The sequence below is a fragment of the Callionymus lyra genome, chromosome 10 (genome assembly GCF_982586985.1).
Source record: "Callionymus lyra chromosome 10, fCalLyr1.hap1.1, whole genome shotgun sequence".
In the NCBI taxonomy this organism is placed as follows: domain Eukaryota; kingdom Metazoa; phylum Chordata; class Actinopteri; order Syngnathiformes; family Callionymidae; genus Callionymus; species Callionymus lyra.
This window is the reverse complement of record NC_141827.1, coordinates 27515711-27534824: the sequence shown is the minus strand read 5'-3', so window position 1 is coordinate 27534824 and position 19114 is coordinate 27515711. Positions and strand designations below refer to the sequence as shown.

The 19114-nt window shown below is 35.6% G+C and overlaps 1 protein-coding gene across 3 annotated transcripts; it reads right to left on the bottom strand.

The window, feature by feature from the left end:
* Positions 1-6846: 6846 nt before the first annotated feature.
* Positions 6847-17089, bottom strand: LOC148071290 (complement factor H). 3 transcript variants are annotated; one of them, XM_087801156.1, is made up of 13 exons: positions 17027-17089; positions 14147-14370; positions 13285-13485; positions 12468-12567; positions 12271-12341; positions 10693-10875; positions 10144-10209; positions 10004-10078; positions 9823-9891; positions 8949-8996; positions 8832-8880; positions 8424-8501; positions 6847-7298 (listed from the first exon to the last, which is right to left on the bottom strand). In XM_087801156.1, the coding sequence occupies exons 2-12, from the start codon at positions 14226-14228 to the stop codon at positions 8444-8446; spliced, it is 1002 nt and encodes a 333-aa protein (XP_087657282.1). In that variant the 5' UTR covers positions 14229-14370; positions 17027-17089; the 3' UTR covers positions 6847-7298; positions 8424-8443. The 3 variants fall into 3 exon arrangements, with proteins under 3 accessions (XP_087657282.1, XP_087657283.1, XP_087657284.1); XM_087801157.1 differs by lacking the exon at positions 17027-17089 and adding an exon at positions 16436-16453; XM_087801158.1 differs by lacking the exon at positions 8424-8501.
* Positions 17090-19114: the final 2025 nt, after the last annotated feature.

The following is a 19114-nucleotide window of genomic DNA, read 5'->3' as shown; positions in this document are numbered from 1 at the left end:
TTATTCATTTTCATAGAGCGATAATCAATAATGAGAATTTTATCCAGAATAAAATGTTCAAATAAAGACCGATGTTATGTTACCAAGACAATTTTCGTGATGAACATGAACGAAAGGTTTTTGCCAAGACACTCTCACCTGAAACCCTTCAGCACCGTTTTGCAACAAAGAGCGGCTAAAATTACCTTTGGGGCAAAGACATTCGGGCCCTTTAGCCAATAAAAATATTTGAATGAGATACATCGCGTGAAAATCATGATCAGTTTCGGCAAATATTACAATGAAAACCAACCGCTTTTATTCGTCAAAGTTGAAACAAAATGAACGATTTGGAATTCTGTGATGAAGGCTATATTTAGCACTTAAAGAAAACCTACTGTGAAAACCCAACTCTCCTGACTTATTCACACATTGTAAATGTTGAAGTCTTCCTCTTCAAAATGCAGTAGTTCATTAATCATGACGTTGCTCCGTTTTTAAGTTATTACTTAATAAAGTTCTCTCCCGTCTGAAATCTCGCCAAACGAGATTAAGCTTTGAATTATACATTCTGATGTCACTGTGGTGGAGGTGTCCTCCCCTAGAAGCCCTAAATCAGTTTAGTACCAACAAGTTAATCGTCAAACATAATAAATATTTAAGTAAACATGGTGAGAGTTATTTCTGCTGTTCTTTCTTTCTGTTTTTGTAATGCGTACATTAAGCAGCAAACCTTATTTTTATTATACGTTTTTAATGTACAAAACGGGAGTTTCTGGGTTGAGTTTGAAATTAACATGAGTCCTTGAATGCAACTCTTGTTTTTGTGACAAATCAGAGCAGAGTGGGCGTGGTTGCTTGGACGAGACTTCTTCTTCAGCCAAAACGGCGCATTTTAAGTGGGCGTGGATTAATCATATTTTCTAATGTAAATATCTTTATTAAATGAGAGTTTTGTGCAAAAAGAAACATAATGATGAGTATAATAGAGGTCCTAGAACAATTTAAGAGACACTTAAATCAGCATACTAGGTGCCCCTTTAAATTCATTTTTGACTTCAGTTATAAAAAAAACAAGAGAGAGTTATAAAGCCGAAGACGAGAGCAAGTAATGACATATGAGGGTAAGCTAATGGTAGCTATGTTGTAAGGGCTATAATAACAGGTATTAAAAACGTATTTCAGATGGTTCTCACGTCACAACGTTGGTACGGAAAATAGTATCTTCTTCAACGCATCGCGCTGGTGGATATGCAACAAAAACGATAAGTTAAGTAGAGTATTAAAAAGTGGATCCTTAACTCTGAGCCAAAGATGAGTCCAGGTGATAAACATCTCATCTTCGTCTCCTCAGTAGAAGCCCTTCAACATCTCTCTCTCCTTGAAGACACATTTATTAGCTAGAAATAACTCCTGAGTGGTATCACCTCAGCTCCATCGTCCGTGACCCTCACAAACACTCACATGCCGCATAAATCATCACCATCCAACCGGAGTTTATTCCTGCCAGCAGCAGCAGCAGCAGCAGGTCCAGGCATACTCAGAGCTCCGAGTGGCCCGACAGCCAAACACCATCAGTCGAAGCTGATGTATGTTCATGAGTCACTGGGAGTTGTCTCTCCGTTGGATGTGATAAATAAGCGGTCGTTGGTTCCACCCGGATATGTTGGGACTCGCCTGTTTTCAATGAGCAGATGATTTGGTGTGGGAGGCCCAGGCCGACATATACACAGCCAGATTTAAAGTACAGTCTGAAATTAACACAAAATACCATGACAATTTTGATCCTTTTTTTTTTTCCACAAGACTCAAATAACAACTGCCTCAAAATCAACAGTCTTTTGAAGGCCTTAAGCAAAGCAAATGTTATGATTTCCAGGGAGCGACCTTCAGGTTAATATAGAAAAAAAGCAAATAAATAAATAAATTTATGCTATAGATAGTTCACTCAAATTTCACTCATTTTCTACTCACCTTCATGTCGACTAAAGTTTGAGATTATTTTCAGCCTGGATTATAGGCAGAAACGTAAATCCATATGACGTCCATGAACGGAGCCAACATCTTCGTCTTTCTCGTCCAAAAAGACACAGTTAAAACATCTAAATACCTCATACTGCTTGTCTGTAAAGTTTCTGAGAAAAGGGTGAAAATTCCACGTCTCTGAAATCGGGCAATAATGTCTTTAATCATCATGCGAACGGAAATAAATTTTGCCTTAATGTTGAAAATGTTTTCTGAAGCCTCGAAAAAAAGTAGAAAATTCCATGCAGAAAAGTTGAGAAAAGGGCTAAAAGTCAACGTCTCCGAAATCAGGCAATAATGTCTTTAAACTATACTTGATAGGACAGATCTGTGGCTGTGACAAGGTGGGTTGAACGAACTGTTGACCGTCTTCAACCTTTGGCCTGTATAAATGAAAACGAAGGATATACAAAAAAGAAAACCCAGAAGTCTCGAAAGAGCGAGAGTAAGTTCAGGTGGATTGGTTTTACAATTGCTGAAAGAAACTGAAATTATGGTAAATTCTCTTTGTCTTAGGTTTTTAAATATGTTGTAAATTCAAATCAAAATTTCACATTTTTTAATTGTCCTAGTATGTAATACATATGGTTTGAATTTCATAAAAAAAATATTGGAACTATTAGAATTTTCATAAGGGCTTCTACCCCAACTTCATGAGTTGCCCTTACCACCAAAACCTTCATTCATTTTCAAGCAATTCTGATGAGCATTTTGGGATTGTTTTCACTTTTATTTTATTTTGGTAAAGAGCCGCCATCAGTGTGAGAACAACTCCAAGACTCAGAGGGACGTTTCTAATCTGTGGAAAGTGACTCTTACTTTGTTGCGTCCATTTATAGTTCCCAAAATCTGCAGAAACCAGCTTCACCACAACTGCCACACTTCTCGTGACTGTGTGAGTGCATCACTTTTAGTGCCGATCCACCACATAAGTTAAAGCAGCTGTGTCAAGATGGAATTCCTTTTTTCCCCCCACTTCGTGTTCCAAGTGTTGAAGCGCCTTTTCTTTTTTGAAGTGTGATTCCCCCTCACATTAGTCATCATGTGGCTGGAAAGAAGGAAACCCGAAGAGCGGGTGGACGGATTTCCCTCCCGCTTGTTTCCAGTCAACGAAAGAGTTCAGACCTGGGTGTTTCAAATTTCACTCTTTTGTGTGTTATGCTGGAATATTTAAAAATGATAAAAAAAAATGTAATTCAAGAGACATTCCTTAGCTATAACAGTGAAATGTATGCAGAACTCTGACTCCTAATTCACCAACAGATCAAATTTCTACTCACCCTCATGTCGTCTACGGGTTTGGATTATTTTCAGAGTAATCCGTTCCGTTACAGGAAATGTGTATGTGACTTTCAAATTTGGGAAACATGCTCACTTTTCTTTGTCCAAAAAGACTGGATTGTTCTGAAAACAATTAAACGAGCCTCTAGTTTAAGCTTGTTTTTAGCAGAAGCCAAAAGGCTAAAATGCTAAAAGACTTTGAATATCGTGAGAGCTCCCAGTGTAGATAATAGACACTGAGAATTGTTGCTATATTAGAGAATATATAGAGAAATACAGAAACAATTCCTAAATAATATTTTCCTTAGGTTTTTAAATATGTTGTAAATTCAAATAAAATTTCACGTATGTTAATTTTCCTAGTATGTCATTCATATGGTTTAAATTTAATAAATAATTGGACCTATTAAAATTTTCTTATGTCCAGGGCTTATGTCCACCTTTACCTCGACTTGATGAGTTGCTCTTTCCACCAGAACCTTCATTCATTTTCAAGCAATTCTGACGAGCAGTTTGGGATTGTTGTTTTCCTTTTATTTTATTCATTTTATTTTGGTCACTTCCTGTTTTCCCGCTCTTCTCTGGGGCTTGACTGACAGCACACAGATCATGTAGTCTACCGTATTTCTACCCCCTTCCTCCAGGCCAGTGTGCTGGACCAAGTTTCTACACGTTGGTATTTGGCTGTGATTCTTCTTCTCGTATTTTCAACACTTCTTTTGAATTTTGCCCTGGTGCCCTAGTATTTTAGTTGATTGTTTCAGTGTTTTCACCTCTGTATTTTCTTTTTTTTTAAATTTCCTACTTATTCACCGAGTTTGTGGAAGTTTTGATGTTTTACACATTTTAAGAGATTTTGGACTTGAATTGGGTTATGAGATATGGACTTTCATATACTTACTCAGTCACTACTATCTGGTCGCATCTGTATCTACCACAAATGGAACAGTTGAACCGCAATTTGTTTGACCACGTGTGTAGAACCTGAGGGCCCGGGTACAGCTCTGGTCGGCCAACTCATTTTATGTGGTCCCCAGGTCTTTTCCCATATTCATATCCTGCTAGGAGACAAAAAAACCCGGTACCTGTTGTGCTTACTAAATACCTGTAGTTGGCTTTAAATTAAAATAAAACTTTTTTTTTATACATCTCAATATTGTGAGCCATGAATATACAAGTGTTATGTTGTGATCCAGCTTTTATGGATCTGTGAGATAATGAATGTCATAAATTCCTCTAGAAACCGTGAAAATTTGTTTGATATTCAATTGATATGTATTTGCACATCAAAAATGTTAAAGGACTGCCATAAAGTTATATATACACTTTAATAAATGAAACATATACATATAAAAATATATATCTTTGATCAAATAACTACTCTTGACAGTCAAAAAGATACCTCTGCCAAACATAAACGCAAATCAATTTCTTTATAGAGGTTGAAAGTCTATCTTGTAAAGAAAATACAGATACTATTAAACCATAAAAAAAGATTTTAGGATGATATAAGAATGACAGGCCCAGACAAAAAGCCAACATTTCAACACTTTACCCAAGTAATTTCTTCAGAACTACATGTTCCAACAGACTCGAACAATGATCACGGAAATACACTTTGTCTTTTGCCAAGTGAGTATTAAATGTTCTCACAATAGAGAGGATCAAAAGTCAGTTCCTGCACTTCTCATACCAGTTAAAAATGTTCTTTGAGATTGAACGAATAAAAGTGGAATGTGACTGAAATGTGGAAATCCCTGTAACTATGTTTCAAGCGATGAAAAGTCACGGTCGGGTGTAAAGATGTGTCAATGGAAACTTGAGGAAAGAGGGAGGACGCGCCATCATTTCCTGCCGTCACACAGATTCGTGTCACTTCACATCCTGTCCAGTGTCCTCCACAGAGACGACTCTTAAAAACACGCTGTCCTGACTCGCACACACAGCAACATATTGTCATCCAATTGTAAAATATGACAGGATGAACAGAGAGGCGAGTGTGTTCAGGGGGGGAGGGGAAGTCCGTGGCAGGAGCAGTAAAATTGTGTCTTTTATAGCATTGAAAGTATTCATTTTAACATTGTTCAAGTCCGTACAGAACTTCATGAGCTTTCTCAGATGCCGATAAAACAAATCGATATTGGTGTGGAAACAGATAAACAGACAAATATTGAGTCACCAGGTGATAAAATACAATTATAATTAAAAACATACTATAATTATGTGAACACAAAAACTTAAAGGTACAGAAATATACAGTAAGATTCACAAAAATATATATATATACGTTATTTTTGTTTTTGCTATACTTTTTTTTAGTTAAAATTGATGAGAAACATACAAAAAAAAAGTAAAATATAAATCTTTACTGCAACAAAGTCAACAACAAAATACCTCTACAATACATTCATTATACATTGACAACATGACAATGGCTTATATCAGGCAACTTTTCAGTCACCATGTGATAAATTACAATTATAATTAAACATACTATATATGAACACAAAATTACCAAAAGAAATGACGCTTAAAAAACAACTACCAAAATATAAAGTAAGAGTCACAAAACAAAAAAATATATATATTTTTTCAATAAAATGTTTTTTCTGCACATTTTATTTAGTAAAGGCTGAGATACCGAGTTGTTTAGGAAGGTTCTTTAAAAAACCCACCTAAAATAACCATTAACAGCCAGAAGTTGCTGAGCAAAATAACACCCTCAGCCGTCAGAAAAACAGGAATTATTATTGGACACCAATGTAAGCCACATTTGTCGGGCACTTCGGGGCCAGCGTAACCTTTACAATCCAGCAACACAAACATGTACAAGTGTATTCTAGGACAGACGTTGCAGCAGCACCGTCTGCGCTGACATCATTTGTTGACTGTGATCAGATAATTGTAGCTTGTGGTTGTTGCATCAAGATAATGAGAGCGTGGCGAGGAAATGAAAAAACTTCAACCACATCAACCCATTCGGTGTCAATCCCAAACAAGCTTCTGTCTACACATTTTTAACTTAATGAATAAATATTTTTGCTCTTTTTCACAATTTAACCTGAGTCCAAATGTTGTTTTGGTTAAAATATCTAAAACATAAATGAATGTTTAACTCAAAGTATCAAGAATCGATTAATGTTTAACCATAAGTGTAATTCAATGGGTCATAATCTTTGCGCTATGGTCTCGTAATAGATCAGTAAAATGAGGCTGTAAAATGATCCGACTTGAAGCAGGAACTCTTTTGATCCCACTGGGTCACATCAAGGCTTCACACGAAAACACAGAGATTCTCTGTGTTATGGTCTTTGCTTTGTTCGGCCCGAGATACTGTGATAAAGACACAATCCTTCAACTTAATATGATTATTAATGTGTTTTCCTCTCACAGCCACTTAAGAGCAGCCACTTATCATACATTTAAGTGTCATTTCTGGTCGGAAACTGTTCTTTAAACATCAATTAAATCATTCCAAATATTGTTTTGTTTTATTCAGCGGCCACCTACGGTCTGCTATCATGAATGGAGGCTTTAAGAACAGAGACAAACAAGAGCGTCTGAGGCTGAATAATACAGTTTATTGTATCTTTATCAGTCGCCATCAACAAGTCTGAAGACTGAATTCTCCACATTGTCCCTTCGTTTTTTGTCATGTATAAAACACACAGTTAACACACACACACACACACACACACACACACACACACACACACACACACACACACACACACACACACACACACACACACACACACATCTTCCAGTTCGTATTATAAATAAGTCCTCATGTGAATTAAATAGATATGAAAATGTGTAAAAAAAAAAAAAAAAAGTTCAAAATTAGTGTCAAGAAAGTGCTTTTTATCCGTGGGTGCTTCCGTCATCCATTTATGAATCAGCAGATTGTTTCGTCCGCCGTCCAAAGTGCAAAAATACATCCCAACTCTAGCGCCCACAAAAAAAAAGGGGTTCCAAACTTGCTGGACTTTTAACGCACCGAGAAGGACCCACTGTTGACAAGAAATAAGACGATCGTAGTTTAAATGGAGCAGATTCACATCATCGAGGTACGAAGACAACACAAAATACTCGGGCGAGCCGTACTAACATTTATATTTGTGATGACATCAGCCTTCTTCTGAAAATATCTTTTGATTGTGTTCCAAAAATATGATTCGTCATAAGGTTTTATATTCTCCTACGCCATTTTCCCCACATCTTTCTCAAGACACTTTAGATCATAGGTCTCAAACTAGCAGCCCTGGCGGACATTTATTTACTATTAGAATGCCTTATTAGTCCCGCGAGGGGACCTCTATGGGATGATGTTATTCTATATTAACCTTTGTATCCTTGTAAGATTTTAAATGTATGTCTTTCTCCATTGATCTATGCTTTTTATGCACTTTCTCCTTTTTATTTGATCTTTTTTCTTGTTTTTGCTTTAATGAAATGTATATACCTTGGAAACCTAATTTCCCAAAGGAGATCTCCAGAGGGATTCATTAGATTAGATTAGATTAGATAAATGTTATTAATCCCTCTGTTGATCTTCTTGGGGAAATTGGGTTTCCAGTTCACAGCAAACGATAGTTTCATAAAAACAAGAACAAAGTGCAAATAAAAGAACAAAGTTCAAGGGACGACAAAGTGCTGATATAAAGAACATAGATCAAAGAAAAGGATACAAAGATTAAAAAGATACAAATATACAAATATACAAAGGATTAATCAAGATTGGATTAATAAAGTTTATCTAATCTAATTTAAGGCCCTTGAGATGATATTCTGTTTCCCTCCATTTGATTACTATGTTTATTAAAGTATGGGGGGACCCCTTTATTTTTTTACTTTTTACAATATCAGATGGTTAAAAAATAAAGATAATATTAATTTATAAAGAGTTAAGATGAAAAGAATAACAAAAATAGACAACAAAAAATCCCAGATTAACATTAAAACTACACAAAAAAGGGAAAAAGTCTATGTTAAAGTGGATTTATCTTTTCTGGCGCCACGGCCATTGAAGTTCAAGACCCCTGATATAGACCCCCCAAAACGACTGACAACGGAGGCCAACAAACATCTGTCACAGCTGATAAATGTTAAAACGGCTCACCATGAGTGACATTTACCTGAGTGAAGACGACTCAACCTAAAGATTTTGGAATCTTAATAACTCCGGCTTCAGGTCCTCTCTGGTGTCATATGAGCTACGGCGTCATGAAACGAGGAATCGGTGTCAGAATCGATACATGCTGTTCGGCTCTTTCAATGATTCAGCTTTTGAAAATCGTGTTAACGAAACTAAATCAGATATTTGTATTGATTTTCAAGAACAATTCAACATTTAATAATCTTATTAACAGTGTATTTATTAAAAATTAGCTCAACTGTGGAGGTTCAATCTGGGTGAGGCAGAACTTAATGTTTCGTTTGTTTCAGGGAATTATTAAAGGATTTCCTGTCCCTGTCCGTGGATCTCGGGAGTTCATTCTGATTAAATGCTGTGAAAAAAGGGTGAATAAAAAAAAAAAACTCACCCGTTTCTGCTGAGGAAAAACTTGTATGAAACGATCCCTGCGACCACGCCTGCGAGGACACCAGCGTTAGTTTCATGATACGTTTTTTCAAGTGACGGGAAGAAGAAAAGAAGTTACCAATCAAGAGAACCACGGTGATGACGATGATGCCAGTAATGAGGGATCCTGTCGAGCGGATTACAATGATGTTAAAGTCAATTTACTGTTCCCTTTACTTTTATGGGAAAAATAACATGATGCCAAGTACTTAAACTAAAGTTTTTAAAAAATATATATATATTCAATACAATTATGACTTTTATATCATGTTTATTATTGTCTTTTTACACAATTTACCTTTTATTATGATTGAATGTTCATATTTGTTAGGCTTAAATGAACATTTTTACACAAACATAAATAAATATCCTTTATCATTCAAATGTTTTTAACTCTGTATTTTATATATATTCATTATAGATATATTTTCTTACACAAGATATATATATATATATATATTTTTAAATCAAACATTTGTTTTCCCAGTTATTGATTTTTACAATTTTAAATATATCTTAAAATAAATTTCTATATCTATATCTTTAAAGTTTTTGCTTATATAGTAGATTTATTTTTGCTAATTGTTATAATGCTATTCAACCCTTACTTAAAACTGAATAGAAAGAAAAATGTGTGACATTTCCTTTCATTATTTATTTAAAATATTTCCCTGAACCTTTAAGGCTGCACTTAAGAACACACCCCTGTACTACTGTACTATAGTATACAATGCAATACTTTACGATTACTACTATAACTATAAAATTATCAGTTGACTCATTCTATGGTATTTCATACTATGCTATGCTAAATTAAGCTATGCTATGCTATAATAAACGAAAAAAAACAATAGGTCAACACATCGATTTCCTATTTAAAATACGTTTTTAATATTTAAAAGGTTAAAAATTTTTCGTAAAGAAATATATTTTTTCGGTAAATCTCGTCATACCTCCAAACACAGTCATAACTGTTGAAGGGCCCGTTGGAGCCGGGGTCAGGTCGACGGCACCTCTGTTACCTTCAAACACACAACAGATTGATTCTTCATGGTAATGTCAGGGAACTTTAAAGCTCTACGAGTCAAGAGCGCAGCGTGAAGAGGAACATCTCATGCAGCTACAGCCATGTACCTCGTCTCGGGGTGGCGGGTGAAGTGAGAGCTTTATCTCTCTGAGCTGTTGTGGCGGAAGCTCTGACTGAAGTTTCTGAGGAAAAAACCCACCGTCTAAATCTCATGCTTCAAACAACTATGACTGTAACTTCTTAATACCTTGTATTGAAGGAGTTGTCGGTGCCATTTTTGTGGAAGTTCTATCTTCAGATTTTGTGGTTGCGTCTATAAATAAGCCAAACAAATCAGAGCTGTGGGTTTAGTTGATAGTGGTCAGTATGAAAGGTTAGTAAATTATTATTCATGCAGGGTTGTATTTTTTTAGTCCATGCTGATGAAAGGATGAGAAAAGTAATAAAGAGGGTTTTTTTTAATATCCAAAGAATTGATCAGCAAGTTTTCGGTCACCATAGCAACAGATCACAGCCACACATGCGACATTTAGAAACTATAAATACCCTTAAATAACTAATACACTCTGATTTCTTCATTCCTAGTCCAAGACTCACACGAAACATTATGACCGTCCAATTATCCCTGTAAAGTTTTGCTTTAACTGCCTTAAAGTTTACTGTATCTGGACTAGATTCCTTCTGAGAGTATGTGGTTTTTGTCTTTGCGCCACATTCTAAATACATGGGATAACAAATGCCTTGTAAATCTTACTTCAGGGCTTTGAGCCAACAACTACTAAAACAAATGTCTCACCTTCGCATTTGGGAGGGTCATGATCATACCGTCCAGCTCTGGTACACGTCAGGATAGTACTCTCAACCGCCGTGTATCCGTGGACGCAAACGTATTCTACGACGTCTCCGTATTTTGGAGCCTCTAAAGATAACCACTTGACGACAGCGTTGGTCACTTTGACGGGTGGAGGACAGAGGACGACTGCAACGACACATACACGTGTTTAGTTAAGAATACACGTTTTATTGCAATGCACAGGTTTTTTTAAGAAGTATTGCCTCTCAGGATTTATCTTTTAGTCTAGACCGGTGACCTGTGGTCGGAGAAGGCGTTGAAAGTGAGTCACCAAATCATTTTCTTTAAATGAGTGATAGGAACTGTTGTTATTACACGTAATGGAGTCATGGGGAACATTTCTTTAGGATTTGAGTTGGAACAGGTTCGGAACCCACTAGTCTAGAAGTAGCCAAGCGGTTCAACTGCAGTGGACTTTCTGAAGTTTCTTCAGTTCCAAATGAGCCTAGTCAGGAGCCAGTATAATGAACTAGAACTATATACAGTCCAGTTGACTCGCCTTTGAATAACCAGGACCTGGATACACCAGAACCTTCACGGACAGATTAGTCTAGAAGTAGATGTAGTTAAAACTTATCTTCAAATCATTGTAATCTAAAAAAAAACGCAATAAAATGAACAATTTTGCTGAAACATATTCACCACCAACGAAGCTTTAGAGAGTAGAAATGTGGAGGTTAGCATGTTCAGAAGGTTCAAGTGAGTCTCTATAATTTCTGGTCAAATAACTGTGCTGAACTGTCCGACTCAAATTTCACTTCGCTTTGTGTCGTCAATGTGTTTGTGTGAAGGTTTCCATAGTACCAAATGCTTAAAAAAGTAGTGATGTGTAAAATATGCTTCATGAAACAGCTGATGAGGTATCATGATACAGAGAAACACCAGTAGATGGCACTGTTTGCTTATTAATCTTTGGCTCCAATCTACTAATAGATTAAACCTGGCATACTTGTTCAAACTGAGAGCGCCATCTTGTGGTCTTTCAAAATGAAGACACTGTATCATGATACATCATCAGCTGTTTCATGAAGCCTCATCAACACATCTTTGAAAAACTGAGGATACCCTTAAAAAAACAAATCCTGTCCTATACAATATAAACCAGCAGAGAAGAAAAGACTAAAAAGCATCTCACAGCAGATTAAAAACGAATTAATTGAATTTGTGTATGTGTTTAATTTCACAGGACAGGCTCCATTAAATGTGATAGTTTCAGTTGTTGTACAAAGTCCTGGAGGGATCTTACGTATAAATACCTAAAATATTTACTTAAGCTACGGTTTAATTCGGTCTCAAATCCTCGAGGTTCAATACTAAAAGCTCAGTTTCATGTCTGACCTGCACACCTGAGGGTGATTCACATCAATATGTGAGTCTGGTTTAATGTTCAGTTCAGAACTGAAAACCTTTAGCAGTAGTTCCAAATACAACAGAAGGATGTATTAGTAGGATAAAGTAACACCGTTTTTCCACGATTAAGCGACTGGGATTCATATGGAAGGACTTAAAAATTGCATTTACTTTCACATTTGGCACGCCCTTTCCACCCGCTGGGGTAGCACTCGATGTAGCTCACTCCCTCGATGCGGTAACTGTTGAAACATGACACAAGAGAGGAGTGAAGTTTACACAAGTACGAACGAAGTTATCAGTGGCATCCTGAAGGAGAGCGATCTGACTCGCTGCTATGAATGTCTCGCAGGTCTGGGTTCACTCACCCTTTATCGCAGGTGACTTTTGCGACGGCGCCGACCAGGGTCCCTCTGGTGATGTTGAAGATCATGTTGGGCTTGGTTATAGGAAGACCACAGTCCCGCTCTGTGATGTAGAAGCAAACACTCTTACTCCGCGGCTCGTAATTACACTGTTTATCAAATAATGTCAAGCTCTTGTAAGCGCTACAAATGGTTAGCATTCGCAATTAGCACCGTGATATATATATATACACACACACACACACCAGATGTGAACACATGTGGGCCAATGTACCCATTTTTTATCTGTACCGATAAAAAATTGTCAGCGGGGAAAAAGCGGGGAAAAAATATTTACCAAAGACTTTGAAACTAACGTAAATATTAGAAATGTCCCATCACTTAGCTTGGGTGTTACATCTCACTCTGATGCTAGAAAAATAATGACAATAAAAAGGATTTAATAGAAACAGTTTCTTGTGAGTCGGACACGCTTCGCTGTCAAAACAAATCATCCAAGCGAGAGACTTTCTTAACAAGTAATTGCAGGATAAGTCAAAAGTCACTATTTCACAACTTTAATGATAAGATAAATGACAGCGTGCTAGCTTACTTTAAGTTATCGTCCAAGTTAAAATCAAATGTCAAACAGTGTCGTCCTCGTAGTTCACGATATAAGCATGAACTTGAGATACTTTGAGCCACTATAGGAAATAAAATATCTTATGGACCGCAAAAAATAACTTGGCAGGCTTAATTTGGTCCGCAGGCCTTAAGTTTGATTTAAACAATAAATCCCACTTGTACACGTTTTGACAAGTTCATTAAAAAACAAACTCACTTTTGCAGATCATTTCCGGTTTAGTCCACTCTCCGTTCACGCAGGTCATGATATCAGAGCCACTGTCGTGACGGTGACCGTGGCCGCACTCCAGGGTGATCTTCACGCCGTCAGGGAAGAGGCTCAGTAGGAGGGTTTCATCGGTCAAGGCCAGCCCTTCCATCCCCCAGACTCTCAGATTCGGTTTTAGACAGTCAATGGCTTTTAAAAAAGAAAAATGGGTCAAATGATGATACAGATTTGAACAGTTTTTTAAACGTTATTTAAAAAAATTATTCTTAAAATTACATTCTTTATTAACAATGTCTTACAAACATTTTAATCAATATGAATTAAATTTAAAGCATTTTTTTTTTTAATTATTGTAATTTAATTTCAAACCATATGTATAAAGAAATATCTGATTTAATTCAATTATTCAATAAAAACGAATACAACCTTTTTAATATTCGAATCTTTTAATTAAATTACTTAATTTAAAATACAGAATTAAATTATTTAAATAATAATAACTAAAAGCTCAATATTCTGACGGCGCTGATCTACTTGCAAAATAATGCAGACTTTTTTAAAAAAATTATTTCTTTGATAAACGGTTCTTTTAATATATTAATACAATTCTAAATATGTAATTATTGATTAATATCTAGGGTCTAGGAATTTCAGATACATGTAATAAATAAAAACCCCTCAATACAAAATATTTGATTCAATTATTCATATTTGTGTAGATATTATGAACATGAAAATAGTTTTTATAAGTCAGGTCAAAGTGGCAGTTCGTTCGCGGACAAACTGACAGTGAGATACCAGTTATCAGTCTTTATCTCTCGGAACAGATCCAGTCGCTCTTCTCACTGACCTGCTGCCTCCTGGACAAAGAGCCTCACGAGCAGCACCACAGTGAAGCTCCAGCGTCCCAACTTCCCCGAGCGGCCCTCCATGAGCAGAGCAGGTGGGCCCAGATACTTTCCTCCTCGCTGGGGCAACTCGACTGTCAGAACTCGGGGCGGGACAGTTGATGGTCCAACTCCGGTCCTCCCACTTACTACGACTGCTGCCGGTTGTCAAGGTAACCGCATTGGCCTGCGGAAGTACAAAAATTACCACCAAATTAAAAGTGTTCATATGGTGTGGTTGTAAAAAGTAACTGTTTGATGTTGTGGTGAGCTATTTACTGCTGATAAAACATGTTTCATTGTACTTTTTTTATTAAGTCACGCATAGCATTCATATTAAAAATCCAATTTTAGTTATCAGTTTGTGTCAGTAAAATAACAAGCATATTTCTGTTGATAGCATTAAAGAAGACCAATAAAACTGAGTTACTTATACTTTAGATTACTGTACTGTGATTAAAGTAATAAAGGAAACAAATAACCTTTTTATTATGGAAAAATAAACATATAGATATATGTAGAGGTCCAGTGTAATAAGGATTTCAACAAGCATAATGATATATTTTGCTGGAGTAATGATTTATTTGTGTATTATCATATTTTAATCCGTTTCAAAATTACTTTTCTTTCTCTTCAAATTTATTTTAGTGACAATAAATCAACACAAAAAAAGCCCGAACAATGATAAGTTAGAAATTGTGCTAAAAATAAAAAAGTTGGGCTAGTTGATGTTCTGTTCCATGTTAGTCTTTGTATGATGTTCTGTTCTATGTTAGTTTTTGTATCCTTTGTCTTTGTTATTTTTCTTTGATCTATGTTCTTTGTCTTTAGAATTAGATTGTGTCATCTTGTTCTTTCTCTTTATGTTCTTGTTTTTATTTTATTTTATTTTTATTTATTTTTTATGAAAAATTGCTGTTTTCTGTGGTATTGTAAAAAAAACAATTTCAATAAAGTTTTACCTTAACTTACCTTACCTTAGTATACATATTATTACCATTAATAATAATAATTATAAATCAGTAAGTTAGCTGTGGAAAATGCTTCTTTATGATTTTGTAGTTTTTTTAAGACATGAAGCCTATGACCGGAGAAAGTTTCCATAATATGACTATTATAATAATTGTAAATTCAAAGTACAATTGGGAGTTTTTTTTAAAAGTACAGATAGTTGAAGTAGAAATCAGTTTAGTACCTGTATAAGGAAATAGAACATGAAAACATGACATGCAACAAATTGTTAGCCTCACAATGTAGAAACGTGTTCATCTAAATTGTGCACTTATTTTGAAAAGTAAGACCGGAAGTTCTGAACCCGCGCTTTGATTTACAGGTTGAACTAACATCAAACCTGGTTTTAACAATGGAAACTACTTGTGTTTTTGTTTTCTTCTCCAAAGAGCTGAAAACAAACCGCAGTGACTCACATCAACGTCACAGAGAAAGAGGAAGCGTCTGGAGTGACCATGGAGATCAAAGTCAAAACAAGACAGACTGGGTGTGTCATGGAGGGAGGAAGAAAACAATGGGGGTGCGCTGCGTCTTAAAGCCTCAGGGAGGGGGAGACTCTTTAATCCACCCCCCACTATTCTGCCTTCCTTTGCTCTAATCTGGGATTATACGTCACAACATGAGCAACAACGTCACAACATGAGCAACAATGTGTTCACCTTGTTCTGGTGTTTTCTCCTCACGCCTCCCTTAACCCTCCACCCTTAACCCTCCACCCGTCTCAACCCAGCGTTGCCCCAGCAACACATTACTCACACAACTTTATTGGCCTTTTTTTTAAAGGGAGTTCCTGATCCTTCACAGAGATGTTTTTTCCTACAAGTTCTGTTGTTGACTCCCAACATCACCATCATCATGTTATTACATCACGTGACCTGAAAACTATGCGTTAAAAACCTCCTTTTCCTCCGACCTTTAAAACTGGAGTGACATTCTTGTGTTATCTCTACAAACACTCCCAGTGCGAGTCAGCAGAGGCGGAACCTTCTAGAACACCCGGCCCAGGTGTGACGATAACAGGTACACGAAAAAAAAAGAAGTGACGCTTCACATTCCAAGGTTGTGACGTAGACATGTACTCAGTGTTCAACGTCCTGTGTTTAACATACATCCGGTCTCTTACTTACTTACAAATACAAATTCAAGACAAAAATGTTCTTGAATCTTTCTTGGATTAACATGTTTTATATGACTTTGGAATGTTTTAATTAAAAAGATATAGCAAAGGTATATTTGCTGACCCCTGGTGGCGACAAAGTGAATCTCAGTCCAGAGTCCTATTTTCCGGAATGATGGGATCCTACGTCATCAAAGTAAAATAGAAAAAAAAAAAATGGTGAAAATAAAATGAGATAATTACGTGTGTATCATAAACATCGAATTCTTTTCCTTTTATTTATAATTTATTTTTCATACAAACGGAATTTAGCAGTTAACAGGCAAAAAAAACGCCAAAACGCTTTATTAATAATATAAAATATACAACATTAAATCACCATTTTCCTATCTAAAGAAATGAAACGAATATAAAGTTAATTAAGTAGAATTAAATGTCTTAGAGGTGACAAAAAGACGATATCCTGAATATTTAATAGACAATTGGACACCATACAAAAACAGAAGTTTTAACGTTAATATAATAGAAGAGTTAAAAAGTGTACTACAAAACATGGAAATTATAAAACAAGATTTTAAATGGAATAAGACAGTTTAAAAAGGTGAATCTTTATACATGTAAACTAGCTCTTTGGTAAATATACTTCTTACTCATATTTGGAACTATTATAGTAAATCATTATTCATCCTTTTATCAAGATGCTTTAAATACTTACGGTAGTTGTAATCTTGGTGGAATGCAGATCTATCGATGATTCCAGATGTAGCACTGAGAATAAAATAAGCTCTATATATACTTAAGTTGAGAGAAGCTCTTTAGTGCTTTATTAGATGCAACGACCATGAAGAAAATCAAAGAAAGGATTTGATGATGTAAAAAAGTTTCTGAATTCAACATATTACCATTAAAGTGCAACACTGTGACCTCATTCTTTATTTTTTATTCTTCATTTTACACGTAATAAGTCTGACGTAGAGTTAAACATTTCCAGCTAATATATAATTGAGTGTGTGTGTGTCTGTGTGTGTAGATGTTGATCCGCTGTGTCCGAGATGCCATTAATTCGTGTCATGTCCAGCTACTGACCTTCTCAGTGTGGTCGGTGCCGTTGCCAGGTCTGCTCACTGTCACCTCCTGACATTTTAACAAGGTTGGTGGGAGAGTGGAAAAGGTCAGCGGGAGCGTCTTAAGATTTGCAGCCCGGCCTCAGTCCTGTCATGTTTATAGTTCGGAGAAAAATGCACGGAAAGAAAAGTCGTTTTTTTACGTTTCGTAAGTATTCGGTTATTAACATGTAAAAACATTTTCTTTGTTTAAATGAGGATTTCGCCTGGAATAAACTTGTACGGATCATTTTTGTCATGAATATTGTTAACTCAGGGTCAAGGTGATACAAAGGGATACCATAAACGCTGGTCACCATGACCCTGAGATAACAATATTCATGACAAACATGATCCGTACAAGATTACAAGAGAGAGGAAGCAAAAACTTGATTTATGAACTTGTTTTTAAGTGTGATGTTTCATGAAATAGTGTACTAACCTCCGGAAGACACTAGAGGCCTCTCTTTCCTAAATACTACTTGGTAAAGGATACAAATCCAAATCCACTGAAGAAAAAAAAACATATCCTATAATTAATATAATGGCAAAATGTTAGCTATTGAAGTCAGATTCAGGAAGTCTAACAGTTTAAACATTTTCGAAGACATGTGTTTGACCCTAAAACTTCCAGAATGTTCCACCAAAGTATAAATGACTTTAAAGATGATTCATTTTGGAAAAATACTGCTCACATGACACCTGAAAGATCACTTCGTGCATTTAACTCATTAAATGTTTGCATTACACACATATAGATATATATAGACAGACAGACACAACTGTGTGTACATATATATGTATATATATATATATATATATATATATATATATATATATATATATATATATATTTATTCTGTTTATGTTATATTTCATTATTTATAACTTATTAACATTTATATTCATACAATGACCCTATGCTGTGTTTTTAAACGAATATAAATAAAGTCTAAAGTCTAAAATATATATATATATATTTATATATATATATATATATATTATTTACAGATGCAGTTTTTAAGGTTATAATTGGGTTGACGTTAGTTGAAAATGTTTGATTGTATTAAAATACTACACAATTGTACTATATAATGAATATAAACCCAACATTTTGTATGATTTGAAAATAATTAAATCGACTAAGGGTTAAAAAATGTCCATGTGTTTGTTACTACTGGATTCTATATAATTAAAGGTGTATGATGCAAAAAAAGCCCGATTGTAAGTAAGTAAGCAATTTGTATTTATATAGCGCTTTTCCATACCATGGTCACAAAGCACTTAAACAATCAAAATAATATTCAATAAAGAATATACTTTATTATGTATGTTTAACCTTTGTGTAATCTCAGGGTCAAGGTGACCCATAAGCCTGAAGCCGTGAACAACCTTCCTGGTTTCCATTAATACAAATGCAGTGGTGGAGGTCGTTCATTTTGACCATTTTTACCCTGATAACACAATGGATACTACAAACACATTTGTTTTAGGGCCTTTGGGTCATTTTGACCCTGGAACAACACAAGGGATACTACAAACACGTTTTTTTTCCAGCCTCTGGGTCACCTTGACCCTGAGATAACACAAGGGTTAGAGGAGTAAAATGGTTTAAAAGCTGTAAACGTCTGAAAACAATTTGACTAAAACTAATGTGATGGACAAGATGACATTGAACAATTAAACATAAATACATTGAA

Coding starts and splice junctions, on each gene's coding strand:
- LOC148071290 (XM_087801156.1), bottom strand. CDS start 14,228: ATGGAGGGCCGCTCGGGGAAGTTGGGACGCTGGAGCTTCACTGTGGTG. Junction 12,568..13,284: donor ACCGGAAATGATCTGCAAAA/GTGAGTTTGTTT, acceptor TCTACATCACAG/AGCGGGACTGTGGTCTTCCT. Junction 10,079..10,143: donor GACAACTCCTTCAATACAAG/GTATTAAGAAGT, acceptor TTTTTTCCTCAG/AAACTTCAGTCAGAGCTTCC.